Below are 18,765 nucleotides of genomic sequence, written 5' to 3' on the forward strand. Positions count from 1 at the left end.
TATTCATGATCCACCAGGTGCCGTCGGATGAGCTCCTCTGTTCTTGTATGCAAAGATCCCGTCAGGTGATCGAAAAAATGTTCCAACATGCCAGAGGTGAAGAGCCTCTCTGCACAGAAGCGAGAACCAGACACTGCTGTGTTTGTTGAAGTACCATGCCCACGAGGACCTGTCCCAGCCTTCATGTGATGGACTGTGAAAAAGCCTTCGGCACCAGGTGAATGACCGACAACTCCAGCAGACTGATGTGGGTGGGTTTCTGCTGGTGTCCAGATTCCTCTGATCTCCACACCTCCAAGGTGACCACCCTTAATCAGTAACAACGCACCTGTCACCACCATGGGGAAGGGAAAGGGGTCTGCCTCTGGTCTAACTGTGCTAAAGCAGCCACCACTGAAGTCTCCTCAGAAGCCTGGATGGATTTCAATAGGTTCCCCTGCTGCAGGGCTCGCAGAGACTTCAGGTTCTAGTGCAGAGCCCAAATATGCCACCTGGTATACTCGACGAGCAGGAAGCAGGAAGCAGGATGACAAGAGGCTCAGAAGCCTCAGAGCCACTTTTACCAGGACCAAGGGTGAAACATTGGGATTGTAGCCTGTATGTAAATGTCTCACAGGGGTCACTCCATCCCCTCGCGGCACTGCAAGGTAGAGGCGGCAGTAACTGTCTCACAGGGGTCCCTCCATACCCTCCTGGCACTGCAAGGTAGAGGCGGCAGTAACTGTCTCACAGGGGTCACTCCATCCCCTCCCGGCACTGCAAGGTAGAGGCGGCAGTAACTGTCTCACAGGGGTCCCTCCATCCCCTCCCGGCACTGCAAGGTAGAGGCGGCAGTAACTGTCTCACAGGGGTCGCTCCATCCCCTCGCGGTGTTAAATATTGGAGGGATTTGTTAGTATGAGCTGAAAGCCATTTTGTATTTCTGGCAGCCATCTTGTTTGCCATGTGCTGCCACATGCTCGCCATGTGCTCTGTCCTCTCTCTGTGTTGACTGCTCTTGTAATCTGCCTAGAAACTAACTATATTTAGCATCTTCCACCTTCACACACGCTCAGTTGAGCTTGCAGCTATCCTTGCAACTATTCCTAGACTGTAAATGTCAGGATGTGTTCACCAGAATTAGCAACTGTTAGCTCCTTCCACTTTGTTGAGCAAGCAGATCTTGCAGGCCCATCTTAGTCATTTTTGCATTCTTACATGTGCCAGGACTGCCCCATGCTGACTATGTAACCCTAAGCATATATAAGGCGTCTGTTTTCTGTACTCCTCAGACTGCCTCATTCATTTGCTAAGGCTTCTGTGTGACGTAGTCTCCCTCATTTGAGGATAATAAAGATGTTCTTTTATATTTCAGATTCTGTGCCAATTTCTTCTTTGTTGGTTTAAAAGGACCAAGTATCAGTGAGACCCCTGAGAAGGTTTTTATTTTCTACAAATGGCGCTCCAACGTGGACCTCATCAGAGAAGTGTCTATCTAAGGAGTAATCTTGTCAGGAGACAGAAATCTACTGAGGACAGGACAGGACTCTACTAAGGAAGTACTCTGTGCACGGAGATTCTGGGGATTCTCGGTCTCTGCAGCCCAGTATATTTCTGATCTTCCTGATTTTGCTCCTCCACATGATGTCACTCCTGACTGAGAACCTTTTTGGCGTAAGTATTCTAAAAAAGACCGTTAGGTCATTCAGAACTTGGCAGTTAGAATTTGGACAACCATCTGTTTGGTAAGAGTCGTTCTGCGGCACTTGCTGTTGGTTTTAATGCCTTTGATTGGTAAGGTAGTTTAGTAACACTTACTGTGGCTTAGATTTGCGTTGGCCAACTTTTGATCAGTATGTATGTAATATGTAATTGCAATTTATGTAGGCAGGTAATGAGGAGACTTTTCTCTGTTTTGAATTGATTTGAACGGCACACAGTACAAGAGTACCTTAAGTGCTTCTTTGTTTAAAATATTTGCATATGTTGCAATATTTTTGGCATGCCTGTTTCAAGCACACATCGGAGAATGTGTTGCTTTTTGGAGGTAACATAGTGAGATGTGAATTGAATTAGCCAGCTCCCCTAGAGGGAATACCTAAATAGGTTTAGGTATAAAAACATTTCTTCCTTGGTGATTCTGTATCCCCATGGAATTCAAATACGGAAATAATACAAACAAGGATCCTTTTCTGCACACTTTTAAAAATGGAGATATGCAGAGCGATTTTTTGGTGTTCTGCTAGCCAAAGCTAGTGAATGGAGTGTATTTTGGCTACTTGAAAATGAAACAGTCTGTTAGGCTGTTTTTTTTTTTTGCAGTCTTTTGGAATTCTATTGAGAAGCTCTTCTTGTAATTATGACTTACAACTGGTATTTACAAATGGTTTGGTTTAAGTACAGTCTGTGGGCTGTCCTTTGTTTCTGTCCTAAGTGCTGATCTGTGGGTTAATATGTGTTTAAATGTCTGTGGTTGGTGGTTTTCCCATTAGTGGAACTTCTGTAAGTAAACAGCGATTGCGGTATTTGTGAAATAATGGCTCTCAAGCGGGCTGTATTATGTGTCGGAGTGTATAACCCCCCTTCTGTATATGTCTGGAATGAGCTCAATGTGTTTGTATTTTCTTGCTGTCATCAGTCTGTTATGCAAAATGTCATTTAACTAATATTAAATCCAGAAATGAACCATATGATATGCTAAAAAACTGCATGGTACTATTAAATTGATAAGAGTAAGCAACTATGCACATGTACAAACTGCTAATGCTTAAAAGATAAAATTAGAATTCACATTCAATAGGAATAAAAAAGGCCCCTAAATGAAATTGTGTGTTTTGCAATAAATAAACAATCTATATTTATAAAAACGAAAGTATGTCTGTCTGTCTGTCTGTTTGTCCTTTATGCATTATTACACCATTCATCCGATCGCTATGAAACTTTGGGAAGTTGTTGAGTACATTCCCGCGAAGGTTTCTGGCATACATTTTGTTTAAATATCGGCCCCCCCAAGGCCCTCATAATCTTTCGAATACTGATGTACGTACGCACCAGACGGAAAAACAATAAATCGTGTATCCACAAGCACTCTAATAAATAAATAGAATTAAAACACCATTCATCCGATCGGCAGGAAACTTTGGGAAGTTGTTAAGTACACTCCCGCGAAGGTTTCTGGCATAAAAATGTTTTAAATATCGGCCCCCCAGGGCCCTCATAATCTTTCGAATACTGATGTACGCCCCAGACGGAAAAACAAAAAATCGTGTATCCACAAGCACTCGAATAAATAAATAGAACTAAAACGACACTTTGAAATGTTTTCCATATTAAAATGAATATGTTTCAATAAAAATGACAATGTAAATTGAATGTTATCATGACGAGTTTCCTTGAATTTCCTTTCTTCGGAGATCGCAGCAACGCGTGACGGGTAAGCTAGTTATATATATTTTCCTTAGATACATTGTATTAGATATTAACAGGCAAACACATCATCTGAGTAAATTGGATGTTGTTGAACTAAAACACATATTATAGAACATGCATTGAAATGCCTCCGTTTTAAATGGACAGTAACCGTGCTTCCATTTCAACACTAAAAAAAGCTTTACAACAGCTGTGTTTTAACTTCTTAGCAGCAGCTGTTGTTTTGATTGTAGGCCACGGAGAGACAGGAATGTTGACTCAGCCAGGATTTTGTCAGTTAAACATGGGGTAAAATCCTGCATTGTAGACTGCTGTTTCAGAAAGTTACAAAATCAGGTTCATTATCTATATATATAAAAACGAATGTATGTCTGTCTGTCTGTTTGTCCTTTATGCATTACTACACCATTCATCCGATCCCAATGAAACTTTGGGAAGTTGTTGAGTGCACTCCCGCGAAGGTTGTTGGCATTATATTTATTTAAATATCGGCCCCTCAGGGCCCTCATAATCTTTCAAATACTGATGTCCGCACAAGACGGAAAAACAAAAAATCATGTATCCACAAGTACTCGAATAAATAAATAGAATTAAAACAGCATTCATCCGATCGCCAAGAAACTTTGGGAAGTTGTTGAGTACACTCCCACGAAGGTTACTGGCATACATTTTTTTTAAATATTGGCCCCCCAGGCCCTCATAATCTTTCGAATACTGATGTACGCACCAGACGGAAAAACAAAAAATCGTGTATCCACAAGCACTCGAATAAATAAATAGAATTAAAACAACACTTTGAAATGTTTTCCATATTAAAATGAATAAGTTTCAATAAAAATGACACAATGTAAATTGAATGTTATCATAACGAGTTTCCTTGAATTTCCTTTCTTCGGCGATCGCAGCAACGCGCGACGGGTAAGCTAGTCTATATATATAAAAAACAAAAGTATGTCTGTCTGTCTGTTTGTCCTTTATGCATTACTACACCATTCATCCGATCACCATGAAACTTTGGAAAGTTGTTGAGTACACTCCCGCAAAGGTTTCTGGCATAACATTTTTTTAAATATCGGCCCCCCCACGGCCCTCATAATCTTTCGAATACTGATGTACGCACCAGACGGAAAAACAACAAATCGTGTATCCACTAGCACTCAAATAAATAAAGAAAATTAAAACACCATTCATCCGATCGCCATGAAACTTTTGGAAGTTGTGGAGTACACTCCCACGAAGGTTTCTGGCATAAAATATTTTTAAATATCACCCCCCCCCCCAGCGCCCTCATAATCTTTCAAATACTGATGTAGGCACCAGACGGAAAAACTAAAAATCGTGTATCCACAAGCACTCGAATAAATAAAGAGAATTAAAACGACACTTTGAAATGTTTTCCATATTAAAATGAATAAGTTTCAATAAAAATGACACAATGTAAATTGAGTGTTATCATAACGAGTTTCGTTGAATTTCCTTTCTTCGAAGATCGCAGCAACGCGCAAGCTAGTTTTGAATAACAGGAAAACATTTAAAATAAGGATTTACTTTCTTACAGCCTTTTTTTGTAAGCATATTCGTGGTTCTGATGTTAAATAATTGTCCTTTTAAAAAGTGGCGCCAAAAAATCTGTCATGTTTCAAGTTAGGCTTCTGTGCTTAGGCTTGTGAATGAACGCATCTAAATATGATAGGCAGGGGATGCAGCTTGCTTTTCATGTGGAATTATCAAAAATGATTGGTTTTATTTAAAAAAAAATTATTAATTATTACAAATTATTTAAAAAATAAGTGCTTTTAAATTCATTTTTTAATATACTTATACTGTGACCTCCTAGCATTAAAATTAAATTTAAGTTGTGTTGTACCGCATAATGAGGATATTGGCATATGGAATTTCACTCTGCGCAGGCGTAAAAAACTCATTTTTATAAAGGTATATATGATTATTTCTGATTTCTCACTCCTGGGCTATCTAGAGAACATTTGGAGGATGACTATTTTGCAAAAAAAATTATAGGATAGTCATTTTTAAGTGCCCCAAATATCAAAGTCGGAATTGGGCAAAATTCACTATTTAAACAGCATTTTTCCATTCAGAGCAGCTTTTAAAGTGCCTTAGGCTTCAGTAAATGCATACACTTAGGTATACTACAAATAGCTGAATTCTATATTGTTAGACAAGTCTACTGCACACTGCTTATAATTGAAAATATGTATCAAAGATGAGTAGAAGTTATTTTCTTAACTCTAAACGGACAAACAGGGGAATGGGGATGCATTCGAACACAGAATAGGACAGCTGGGAAGAGTTAAAAGGCAGTTCTATATTTAGAAGCCTGGCAGAGCTACCAGAGCAAGTTCTGCTTTGACATTTTGACATCTGAAACTTTTTGAAAGACAAGATAGCAGCGCAGGGAAAGAAGGAGGAGTTGTGCTCATTTTTTTTGTTGGCAAAAGCAAGTTTTATGCACTTATATGAATATACCACAATACAATTGTATATGTGAGCTTGGCCATATATACAGCACTAATGCTTTTAGTGTGGTGCTTACTAGGGCTGAGCTAATGGGATTTAGTTTGAATTCATTCACCCTCATGTTACATTTGTACATTTGCTAAAAGGATTGGGGATTCATATTCTTTACCTCCTCAAAAGTGCTATGTACCTCCTATAACTTTGTTTATGGCCAGTTGCTACAAATAGGGGTTGAAAGTGTTGACAGAAGTGAAAACTGTTTCAGGTTTCCTACTGTCAAAATGGGGGAAGGAGGCTATCTCCTCTACAAATTAAGGCTAGGTAATATGTATGTTGCTCTCTCCTTTTCTCAATTTTTGGATAGCCTGTCTAAATTGTGAAATAGCAATGAGACATTTAATTGGCTATTCAGTAATACTGTTTTAAACATTGTTAGCATTAATAAAATGAATAAAATGATATGTTATGTTACTGCCCATCCTGTTTGATGAAATTATGACAGGTTCAGTAGTCTAGATTGTCGTTCCCTTATTTGACCTTTAAGGGGAGCTAGATGTGGGTAGTTCTTGTTCTAAAATTCTTAGGTGATAACACCTTATTGTATGTTATTCCATGCTACATAGTTTTGCAAGGGCATTGCTAGTTTTTTATTAGCTAGTCTGTGTAAATAAACTGACAGCCCTTATTAGAGCTGATGTTGCATAGTTTGGGTCATGAAAAGTAGAACGCAGGGAAGATGCCCATGTGATCCTTAGCAAAAAATGTTTTGAAGGAAATGTTTTATAGATAAGAAACTACTGTTAAATTAGCAGTTTTAGATTTTCCTGCTGCTCCTATAACATGAGAGCATGGCCCTAAAGCGTACAATGTAGGTGGTTTTATTAAGAAGAATCATTTTAGAAGTGTCTGCAGTCCTGTACAAGTAATGTAAAGTTTATGAGCAAAAGTGTACAACATTTCCTTTTTTTTAGGGTTTTCAGATTAGCACACAGGAATACAAGAAGGTAACCAGCACAGGCATTGCTGGCAACTAGGACCTCAGTGAAGGCGGAAGCCATTTGATCAAGTGTGTACCCCTGCCACTGTCTTGGGCGAAAGACGGGGTCACAAATCAGAAAGGAGACATTATGGATCAAGTATTTTATGCCCAGCTGAGAGTCACAGACCGACCAGAATGGTGAGGAGGCTTTGCTTGAGGTGACCCCTTTTGAAACAAGGGTTGCTTCGGAGATCCTAGCATCAGGCCTCTGAATCCTGGTCCTAAAGTGTATGCAAGTTTGCTCCTTTGTTTGTTGGTCAAGAGATACCTAGGTACACTAGATGAAATGTGTAGCCCCAACAAACGAGCAGTGCACCAGCAGAGCAATACAGGAGTTAGGGAAGGACTTGAGATTAGGGTACAGGTGCTGTGTCTCTGGTGCCTGTTAGATTGAAGTGAAGAAAACTGGTGTACTGCCTGAGACACTGGATAGGATCGCTAAGAGAATTTGCCTGGTGGGTGACTGCCCTATCCTGAAAGAAGAGACTTTTCCCTTGAAACTGGGTTGTGATTCTTGAGTTGCGAGTTGTGCAGCTCCACCGTGGAAACAACAAGAGCCTGCCTGTGAGGCTCAAACGGACACAGGGAGAAGACTCCCCTCTGGTTGGTTGTACAGCAGCTTTAATTTCCCCAAGGTCGTCTTCTTTTTCTTATCAATAATGTACCCCTTTAGTCGTTCCATTTTTAAGGAGGAGCAGCCCTTCGTCCTAATTCCCATGGCCCTGTGAGGTCCTCCTGGTCCCAGATATGATTGATGTTCTAGCCCTCATAAAAGGAAAATGTAACAGTCAATTGGAAAATGTTTTTATTAGATATGTGCTGGTGGCTATTCTGAAATTAAAATGAATAGTCACTGAAATGCATTGGAGCCCTGAAAATGTTTACTAGATGATTCTAGGATTTGCTTTTGTTTAGGACTAGGAAAAATGATAATTCTGTTCGTGATAGTGGTCATTACTTTCTCCTGCTATCTGTATGTTAATTATGACCCAATGCTTCGTTCTCTTTGTATTCCTGCTTATACTTCACATATACCCGCTTAATGAAATGTTTAGAATGGAAAATGCCCACCTAGCAATGAATTAGGATATTGATAAATTTATTAAAATTAATGTGCAAATATTTTCTATGTTCCTACTGGATCATAGGGATGTCTTTAGCTCATGCTAAAAGGACCATCTGTTAAATTTTGGAGGGATTTGTTAGCATGAGCTGAAAGCCATTTTGTATTTCTGGCAGCCATCTTGTTTGCCATGTGCTGCCATGTGCTCGCCATGTGCTCTGTCCTCCCTCAGTGTTGACTGCTCTTTTAATCTGCCTAGAAACTAACTATATTTAGCATCTTCCACCTTCGCACATGCTCAGTTGAGCTTGCAGCTATCCTTGCAACTGTTCCTAGACTGTAAATGTCAGGATGTGTTCACCAGAATTAGCAACTGTTAGCTCCTCCCACTTTGTTGAGCAAGCAGATCTTGCATGCCCATCTTTGTCATTTTGCATGCTTACATGTGCCAGGACTGCCCCATGGTCTTATGATGACTATGTAACCCTAAGCATATATAAGGCCTGTTTTCTGTACTCCTCCGACTGCCTCATTCATTTGCTAAGTCTTCTGTGCGACGTAGTCTCCCTCATTTGAGGTTAATAAAGATGTTCTTTTATATTTCAGCTTCTGTGGCAATTGCTTCTTTGTTGGTTTAAAAGGACCAAGTATCAGTGAGATTCCTGAGAAGGTTTTTATTTTCTACAGTGGCACTGCAAGGTAGAGGCTGCAGTAACTGTCTCACAGCGGTCGCTCCATCCCCTTGCGGTACTGCAAGGTAGAGACGGTAGTAACTGTCTCACTGGGGTCACTTCATCCACTCCGTGCACTAGAATGAAGAGGCCGTAGTAACTGTCTCATAGGGGTCACTGACCCCCCCATGGATGTTTGTAACTTACCTGAGTTGGGGTCGGTGCTGCTTTCTGTAACCTCCTCACTGGGATGATCCAGGAGACTGGTGACCGGTTTATCTTCTATCGCCAAACAACCATCAGAACCGAGAAAAGAAAATCACAAAGTACAAATTAACACATGCTTTTTCATATCTAGGGGCATATGTAAATGTAAATGTAAATGTAGTTGAGCTTATATAGCGCACAGCTACCCGCAGTGGGTTTCCCGGCGCTTGCTTAGGGAACCCTTCCTGGTACTCCCCTGTGAGATAGCAGGGTATCCACAAGGTGAAAGTCAGGCATCCCGCCGCGAGGGGCCGTTGTGGAGATTAAGCAAGCTATTGCCCAGAGTCGCAGAGTGTGAACCCGTGAGTCGAGGAGGCACCGGGGCGAGAATTATCGAGTCCGTGGAATTTTTTTAGCCCAAGACCCGCCGAGGCGGGGAATTGAACCCTGGTCCAGGACCGATCTCAGCTTCCGGGTCTGCTGCCTCTAACCCCTGAGTCACACTTCTCCACTTCATATGTATGAAGCCCATTTCCCATTTGCAAACTTGGAAAAGCCTTAAGGGATGTATCATCCCAAAAGGCTCTCATAAAATAGGGAATCGCAAAATATGAAATTCCCTATTTTGCGAATGCATTTATGGAATAGCAAATTGTGATTCCTTAATTGAGATTTAGAAAGCACCTAAGCTGTGCAATTTCTCCTTAAGAAATCGGAAATTACCACCAAATTCAAGTTGGTGGTAATGTGCGATTTCTTTGAAAAATTCACTTTTTGGCATTTTCCAAAGTGCCTATGTGGCACACATACATGCCCTTAGGGCATGTATGTGCACCACATGTGCACACATTCTCATTTCAGGGGTGCAACAGGGTGTCCTTATGACACCCTTGCACCCTTGAAATTGCATCCGCGAGTACCTAATGTCTTCCCATTCATTCCTATGGGCCTCTAAGCCCATAGGAATGAATGGGAAGGAATTAATTAATTGCGATTCGAAATTTGCAACTCGCAATTCAGGAATGCCAAGGAATCTCAAAATATTTGCGAATTTTTTATTACATCCCGTTTTGCGATTCCCAAATAGCGATTCTCTAAAAATCGCTATTTGAGAATCGCAATAACGATATTTGATACATATGCCCCCAAAACTCAAAGTATGCGAACATTAAACTTCTGCGGTCGAGTGCAACCCTTTCGGACTTTGAGAGGCTTTGAGTGAGTAATGCCATTATAGAAATCCTGGGGATGGTTTGTGTGTAAAACTATGTTCTAAGGTGCCATTAATATAGAATATTACAAGGGAGGTGCTGATAATTAGCGCCTGTAGAGATGACCCCACATGCACAGATGGTATCAGCAACAGCTCGTCCAGAAGACCACTGCGGTTTGAAAGGGGATGCACAAGGACTTTGTCTGATTTACTTTGAGTCAATGAGAACAAAAGCAGCATAGAATGGGTGTGTTTTACAATACTATAAACACCAATGGTGATCTAATGATAAAGTTGCAGAGTACATCTGCAGTCAATGGCCAGTGTTTCCACCCCAGAGTCACATCAACCATTCTTCACCATCTTATATTGTTGTAAGTAAATATGAGAAATGAGGTTCTCAGGGGGGATCTGGGGATGTTCACTCTCTTTGATGGGGAAGTTCCCCTTCTCTGGTGTGCGGGGACCGTGTGTGGTGTATTCTGCCCAGAGCAGCTCATGTCCCCTCCTTTTTACCTGTCGTGACATGACCATTTCTCCCTCTTCCATCCAGGCTCCGAGGGATGTTCAGCTTTTCATCTGTGTCCGAGTGAAATGATTCTTTAGGGCTGACAGGCGTGTCACCTGTAAAAGGATAACAATACGTGGTTTACACTCAAGAAATTATTTCCCTGCTCCCATTCTTCCGACTTGTTTTAAGAGTTCTTGGGTCAGTAAAAAGTCCCTTTGCCTCTTTGTACAACATAGACAATGAAACAAACATAAGAAAACATGTGTGCCTCATAACAAACATGAGTCAAAAAAAAAAAAAGGAGACAGTAACAACAAAAAGCACATGGTAAACAGCACAACAGATATTAGCCAAAAAACCACAAGCAACATAAAGGAAACACCACAAAAAATGAAGTAATACTATAAAACAATCCTACATTAGATAAAACCGCAAATATAAGACAAACTGTAAAAGAAACATAATGCAGACAACGCAAAATATACACGTGATACAACACAGCAAACATTAGTCTTAACATTCAACACAATAATAGCATTGTTAAGGTTTGGCTTATTAATATTATGGTTCTGAATTTACAGGTCAAATCTAAACTCAAGCTCTGTAGGAAAGTAGGATCTGCTTTTATGGTTACCTCCACTTTTTGCTTCATATGATGCTGTTTTGACTACTCTGTTGCGATCCTGCTTTCTCCCCTAAATTGGTTTGGTAAGTACTTCGGTACATCCCAAATTGGCCAATGGTGTACAAGTATCAGTCCCTAGTATACTGTACTAATGTACCAAGGGTATAGGTACATCAGGGGTCACCCTTTGGCTGAAGCACGTATTATGCCACCCATGGGAGACCACTCAATTTGTAACTACTGGCCTGCCGTTGCAGCTTGTGTAAGCTGGTGCTAGCACCACTTACTAAAGATATAGGTTTCCCTATATCTAAAGTTGTAGGAAAGTGGGTTTCTGTTGCAGTAACCATCTCACTTTTTACTGATGCACTTTTACTTGGTTTGCCCTGAGTCCCTGCCAATCAGGTTCCCAGGACCTGTGTTCTTACCCCAAAACTAACCCTCTTGGTATCTCTGGCCACATGCCAAGCCCTTGTAAATGGTACCACAGGTGCCCAGGGCACTGTGACCAGAGAAGGCCTCTAAAGGATGCAGCACTTATTGCGCCACCCTTAGAGGTCCTCTACCACTACACTCACACACTGCCTCTGCAGACTGCGTGTTGTGGTGCAAAACGAAGTGAAGAGTCGACATCTCTGTGTGCCCTGCCTACAACCCACTGCCCTGGCATAGGTCGGTTACCCCTCTAGCTGGGTGCACTATATCAGTGGTGAGGGAACAGGTGCATGAGTCCTGTACCACTACAGTGTCTATGTCGATTCTTAGACATTGTAAGTGCAGTGCTGCCATTAAGAGATAGGAGTTTGTCATTACGAACTCCACAGCCCCATTATGGCTACACCGAAAACTGAGAAGTTTGGTACCAAACTTCTCAGCACATTAAACCCACACTGATGCCAGTGTGGGAGTTAATGAAAAATGCACACAGAGGGCATCTTAGAGACGCCCCCTGAAAACTAAACCACCACTAGTGTCCAGGCGGAGTGGCTGCTTTCGGCTGCCACCACCAGACATGTTTCTGGACCCCTGGGTCGAGAGCCTGCTGCTCTCTGGGGCCTGAAACAACGCACATCCTGGGACGAGGTACCAAGCCTCCTCCCACAGGATGGTAGGGTTCACAAAGGGGAAGCTTCAAAAGCTTGCTGCCTTTGTGAGCTTCTCCAGGCCAACTGCTGCCTCCACAACCGGTCCCCACAGGAAGAGAAGTGTGCCCACCTCTGCCAACTCCACCCCTCAGGTGGGGGAGGCGAAGTGAAGCACAACGCTCAGTCTGTGCCATCTTGAAGATGGGGAGGACTCAGCCAACCAGGACAGGCACATGCCCCCCCTCCCTCTGGCAGCAGCCAGAAACCGCAAATCCGCCCCATCTGCACCAGCCGTCCACGGCCTGAGCTCGAGTGGGCAAACACCAAGAGGAGGTCACCCTGGCGATCTTGAACCAAGATCCGGCGACCCCTGACCTGCCTCAAGCCTCCTGCCAATGCCTGCAGTCTAAATCCAGAATGCCCCCTAACCGCAACCAGGAGCTGGTTTAGAATATCTGACCCCAAAAGCCACCCCTGCACCCGACGCTCCACGGCCTTGTGTGCCCAAACCAATGGTGCCTAACCAACCCCTAACTTCCCAACTTACCTCTCAAAGTGGTGGTCGCACTCAGAAGTCCTTCGTCTTCCTGCCTGCAGTGCTTTTGCAAACCGGAGGTTCTCCATTGGAAACAGGGCATCTGAGGTCAAAACAGCACCTTGCACCTGGCCGCCCTAGTGCCGCTGAGGGTGCACCTTTGGTGCTAATTTGTTTCCCCATTTGCCCTGAGCTAAAGTCCAGGAGCTTTGCTCCCACAACCAAGTGGACTGCTTGTCAGCAGCCACTAACCGGAGGCCCCCTATCCCCCATTGTATAACACAGAGCCACAACACTCTGCACCCAGCCACCCTAGTGCTGCAGAGGGTATAACAAGAGTGCATCACTGACCCTGGGGGACCCCTGAGTCTACCTCCAGAACCTCAACTCCCACTACTGAATATTTACCTAAAAACCGATAACCATATTTTCCTCCATAGGGTAATATTGACACTTTTTCCTGAGAAAGTTTGAGTGGAGTTTTAAAGCCTAAAGAAATTATTTAAAATTGTACGATTTAACAAAAAACACTTTTATTCACCTGTTTACCAGAAATGTCCCAGTGCTGCATCCAAGAATACAGCACCGAGTAAGAAAAGTAATCCAAAAGTAACTTACTTGCTATTTTACTGAAAATCCCATTGAAGTCTATGTACTGTATTTACAAGAAATTGCATTGCTCTGAAACAATTCTGTAAGTCAAACCAAATTACATTTACAATTGCAATACAGCTCTATAACATTCAGCATTTATTACTGTATAGTATTTATTGCTTACCTGTGTCAGGCTTGCTTGGTTCTAGAAATAATATACCTAAACAAATATTTTTATACAAAAGCAATAGGTCTGAAGTTCAGTCTTTGAGTGTGTGAATTTATTTGCTGACTGAATGTGTACAACAAATGCACTGTCCTCTGATACTGCCTTACTGCTCACCCACACTACCACAAATAGAGAGTAAGGTTCTATCTAACTTTACTTCTGCCTATCTTTGGGGTTCCACTGGACTCTGTGCACACAATACCTCATTTTGGTATGGAATATACAGAGCCAGCTTCCTACAAAAGTCACTGCACTTAAAACGTATAAGTCACTCCTAAAGCAGGCCTTTCAATCCTGAAGGCAGCGTGCTTAATTCTAAGTGTGAGGGTGCCCCTGCATGAACTGGACACCCCCACAGCCTACGGAGTCCATTCTCCCGGGTTGTAAGTGAGACAGCCAAATAACATACAGAGGGGCGATGTGTAATTACGTGGTGGCCATCTCAACACTGGCTATAACGAATCCTGTCATGTTTGGTATCAAACATGTTGGTATCATGTTGGCAATGCCCCACTTATTTGGAATGCCCTCCCAAAAGACCTCCGCTGTAACCAGTCCTACCCCAGCTTCAAAAAAGAACTCAAACTTCTTCTCCTTAATAAATACTGGGGTTTCTAATCCCTCCCTGGTAGCCTCGCCCCTCTGCATCACCCCACCTAGCTGCTCCTCATATGGATTGTGACCACCCGCCTGGCCAACTCCCTTTCCTTCTATCTGATCACCTTACCTCCCCTCCTCATGACCCTCAGTTATCTTGCGTGTTTATTGTACACTTAAGTGAGGCTTCCTGCCAAACTGTGACCGCTATTTTGTATTACTCATAGTGTCTAGCAATTGTTTTTACTTGTTTATCTAGATGTCATGTATCCTATGTGGACTTGCTCTTTTATTTTTCCAGTCTGTGCTTATACACACTGTACCTGTATGGAAACACCTTGTAAAGCGCTCTGATACTCCCGGGTCCAGCCAGCGCTATATAAAACCTCTTAAATAAAAAATAAATAAATAAATAAAGTATCATACCCCCCACCACTGTGTGGGAGGTATGATTCCATGCACCGTAAAGCTCCTTTGGGAGGCCCTCAGTGCTCCCCAGACCCAGACAGCAAGCCAGGGCTGCTTCCGACCAGAGACATGTTTCTGCCCTCCTGCTGCGGAGCCAAGCTCGGGCAGAGGAAGGCAGAACAATAGGTATCCTACAGGTGTGACCACTTCCCAGATAGGGTTTAGTGTAATGGGGCAGGGAGGGAGTGCTTACCAGCGCCACATAGTCTGTGTGCCGGGCACACTGGGTGCATCCATGCTTAGTCCAGTTCAAAGCAGTTCAGGGAGCCGTTTGCTTCTGCTTTGGCGCAAAATTGGACAAAGGATAGGAGAGTATCCTCCCCCTTGTCCAGCCCCTACTTAGGGAGGAACCCCTGAATCATCCCAACCCTTTATTTAGGGTACTTAAGGGCTTACCTGAGGGTGGGTCTCTAGATTTGTTGTGGGATAAGATTCATTTCAGATACCACTTCTTCTTTGACTGTCTGGGCACTCTGGACTTCGCTCTGGGCATCAAGGCTGCAAGACTCCTGCTGCTCCTGATCTCATTGCCCTGCTCGTCTGCTGCAACATCCGTACCTGTGCACCATACAGGAACCTTCCAAGGAATGTGGGTATCCAAGACACCTGAAGGAATCTCCCTTGAAGTGAAGGAGTCACTTCCCTGCATCTGCAGGCACAGCAACTAAGCTAACTGGTCCGCTGATCCTGAGCTCCCACGGACTCCGAAAGGCTCGGCAACACAGGTGGGGGTTCTTCACATTCCTCAAGGCTTTCCCTGTCTTCTCACCAAGTTTGAGGCCAGTATCCCTCGTCAGAGCCGCAGGAACCGAACCCCTGTGCACCGTGTCAACTTGCAGTTGCAAAGGCTTGTTGACTTCCTTCCACCAAGATCTTCGGGCTCCAAGTAGCCCCAACCTCAAGCATCTCCAGCGACCATGATCTTCGTCCTCAGCACAACACCTGCACCGTGGGCTTGCTTCTTTGGTGAGCTGCTTGAGGTCCTCTCTTGGCTCCAGTGCCTCCGGCCTGTGGGTCATCTTGAAGGTCATCTTCATATAGTTTGGGCTCCCCTGATTGCTCGGGATCCGCCCTGACCCCCCTGCTTGTGGTGAGTCTCCTGGACCTTGCTGGTCCTGACACTGCAACTTCTTCGCTTTCCACATTGTTTGCAGTTGCCAAGGCTTGTTGCTTCTCCCGACAGACACCGACCCCTCAACTCTCAACATCCGCGGAACAGCAACGTTAGAGCGATACCTTGAAGAGATGGGTTTTCCAAAGTTTGCGGAAGGCCAGCAAATTAGTTTCCCTTCGCAGAGTAGACGGGAGAGCGTTCCAAAGATTGGTTACGTTCGAGGAAAAGGAGCGTCCGCCCCATCTGGTTCTGCGTATTTTCTTCGGAGTAGCCAGGACGGAGAGGCTTGAATGGAGATTCCTAGCGGGGTGATAGGGAGTGACAAGGGAGTGAGTGAGGACCGGACTTCCGAATGGCCCTGTGAGCCAAGCACATGGCTTTGAACTGTATCCTGGCCGAGATTGGGAGCCAGTGGAGGCTCCTTAGCGCTGTTTCCGCAGAATGTCTCCGGGGAATCTGGAGAAGTTGACGGGCCGCACAGTTCTGGATACTTTCAACTCAATATGAGCTCAGCTAAAGATCAGAGAGTCTGGGATGCTTTTAAAGCATATTTAAGGGGGATACTCAGTTCCATATCGGGGAGAAAAAGGAAGGCTATGAAACAAGATGATTAAGGAAAAAGAAGGGGATTGCAGAAAGCATGGATGGAAGGCCTAAGTAATGTGCCAGTGTTGGCGAAGGAATTGGAGAGTCGGCAGCTGAGTTTCAGGCGCAACTAGAAAAAAAGCTACTAGAAAGATGGAGAGCAAGCAAGCTTCAGCATTTCGCATACAGGGATAAGTGCAGTTCCTTGTTGGCTTGGAAAGCGGATAAGGCCAGAAATACAATAAGGAATGTAATCAAAAGAGGGTCTGGAGAAGTGCTTCATGCGGATATAGACATTCGCAAAGAAGCCTGAAGCTTTATGAGCAACTTGTATAGTGCAGACGTAACACCAGGTCGAGAGAACATAGAGAACTGGCTAAAAATTATAACACGCCGCCAATTAACAATGGAACAGAAGAAAGCTCTAGAAGCAGACATTACAGAAGAAGAAGTCAGGGCACAGTGCAAAAAAATGGTAAGGGGAAAGGCAGCCGGACCGGAAAGTCTACCAGTGGAGATAAATCTGTGTCATAAATAGAGTGGTTTACATAAAAGGGGTGACCCTGTGTCCCTCAGAACCTGGGTAAGCGTGGTTGAAAACAAAATGGTTCTGTCGGGTAACAAGAAATTGCTTTAAAGAATGGTTAACTCAGTTCAATCTATGTATGAAGTAAACCCTCTCTCAAGACAATCCAATCAAAAGATAAAGTCTTTATATTAACAAATATTCATGGTCCACAAGAATTGCTTCATTCTGTGATAACACACATTTCAATGAATGGTAAAATCATTACAAAAGACACATATAGTGCGCGTGACTGTCAGTGAACAAGGTGATCAGTGCATTCAATTCAGTGACACATATACACAATATATACAGTGAAAACAAGGGGAAAAGGAGGGGGCCAGTATGTTAAATTAGTCCTCCAAGGAGACAGGGGGCGATTTGTACACGCTCCTGGAGTTATCTTGGCCGGTGGTGAGCGTCGACGTTTCGACCCTAGAGCGCCCCAGTTGGTGGTCGCGTCGGGTCTTTATCAAGACAGGGACAGTATGGAAGGCAGGTCGAAATATCACTGCCTAGTGGGTGGCCAAAGGTCCAACCCCTGGAAAAATGGGAGCCTGCAAAGTAGGGCTGTTCGTCTGTGCATGCGCGAGTAATGCCAGCCTTGAGACCGGCAAACCACGGAGAGCGTTAGTAGTGACCCTCGTGTGCATCCCCGACGTCTGTTCCCAGGTGACTCGAGGTCCCTCCCATCAAGCAAAAAACGTGCAATGGCGTCGGCTCGAGTCACCTGGGAACAGACGTCGGGGACGCACACGAGGGTCACTACTAACGCTCTCCGTGGTTTGCCGGTCTCAAGGCTGGCATTACTCGCGCATGCACAGACGAACAGCCCTACTTTGCAGGCTCCCATTTTTCCAGGGGTTGGACCTTTGGCCACCCACTAGGCAGTGATATTTCGACCTGCCTTCCATACTGTCCCTGTCTTGATAAAGACCCGACGCGACCACCAACTGGGGCGCTCTAGGGTCGAAACGTCGACGCTCACCACCGGCCAAGATAACTCCAGGAGCATGTACAAATCGCCCCCTATCTCCTTGGAGGACTAATTTAACATACTGGCCCCCTCCTTTTCCCCTTGTTTTCACTGTATATATTGTGTATATGTGTCACTGAATTGAATGCACTGATCACCTTGTTCACTGACAGTCACGCGCACTATATGTGTCTTTTGTAATGATTTTACCATTCATTGAAATGTGTGTTATCACAGAATGAAGCAATTCTTGTGGACCATGAATATTTGTTAATATAAAGACTTTATCTTTTGATTGGATTGTCTTGAGAGGGTTTACTTCATACATAGATTGAACTGAGTTAACCATTCTTTAAAGCAATTTCTTGTTACCCGACAGAACCATAAATAGAGTGGTGCCAGTTTTGAAAACTTTGCTTAATAAAATGTATATGGATGGGGAAAATCCACCTAGCTCATGGGCAGAGGCTATGGTCATGCTAATTTTAAAACCAAATAAAGACACACAGAAGATAGACTCTTATAGACCTATATCTCTTTTAAATATAGATTAAAAGATATTCTCAGGCATCGTGGCATAACGAGTTGCTAGGTCATGAAGGGGGTTGTCCACTCCGACCAGAGGGGCTTTATACCAGGGAGACAGCTCAATGAACTAACCTTTAAGATAATGGGGGCTATAGATATGGCAGGAACTAGAGAGGTCCCATTAACTACAGTGGCAATAGATGCTGCCAAAGCCTTTGATCAAGTGAACTGGGCATATCTGTGGGAGACCTTAAACGGCTTTGGCTTCCCGAGA

At 43.7% G+C, this 18,765-nt stretch overlaps 1 protein-coding gene across 1 annotated transcript in view; it reads right to left on the bottom strand.

The window, feature by feature from the left end:
- The window catches only part of LOC144822045 (uncharacterized), a 121,808-nt gene that overhangs the window by 54,113 nt on the left and 48,930 nt on the right, over positions 1-18,765 (bottom strand). The window contains exons 4-5 of the mRNA XM_078679113.1: positions 10,596-10,703; positions 8,867-8,941 (exon numbers count right to left, since the gene is read on the bottom strand). Of these exons, the coding sequence (XP_078535239.1) occupies positions 8,867-8,941; positions 10,596-10,703 (183 nt within the window). The remainder of the gene's footprint in view (positions 1-8,866; positions 8,942-10,595; positions 10,704-18,765) is intronic.

Source organism: Lissotriton helveticus, chromosome 3_1, assembly GCF_964261635.1.
Source record: "Lissotriton helveticus chromosome 3_1, aLisHel1.1, whole genome shotgun sequence".
Classification (NCBI taxonomy): Eukaryota; Metazoa; Chordata; class Amphibia; order Caudata; family Salamandridae; genus Lissotriton; species Lissotriton helveticus.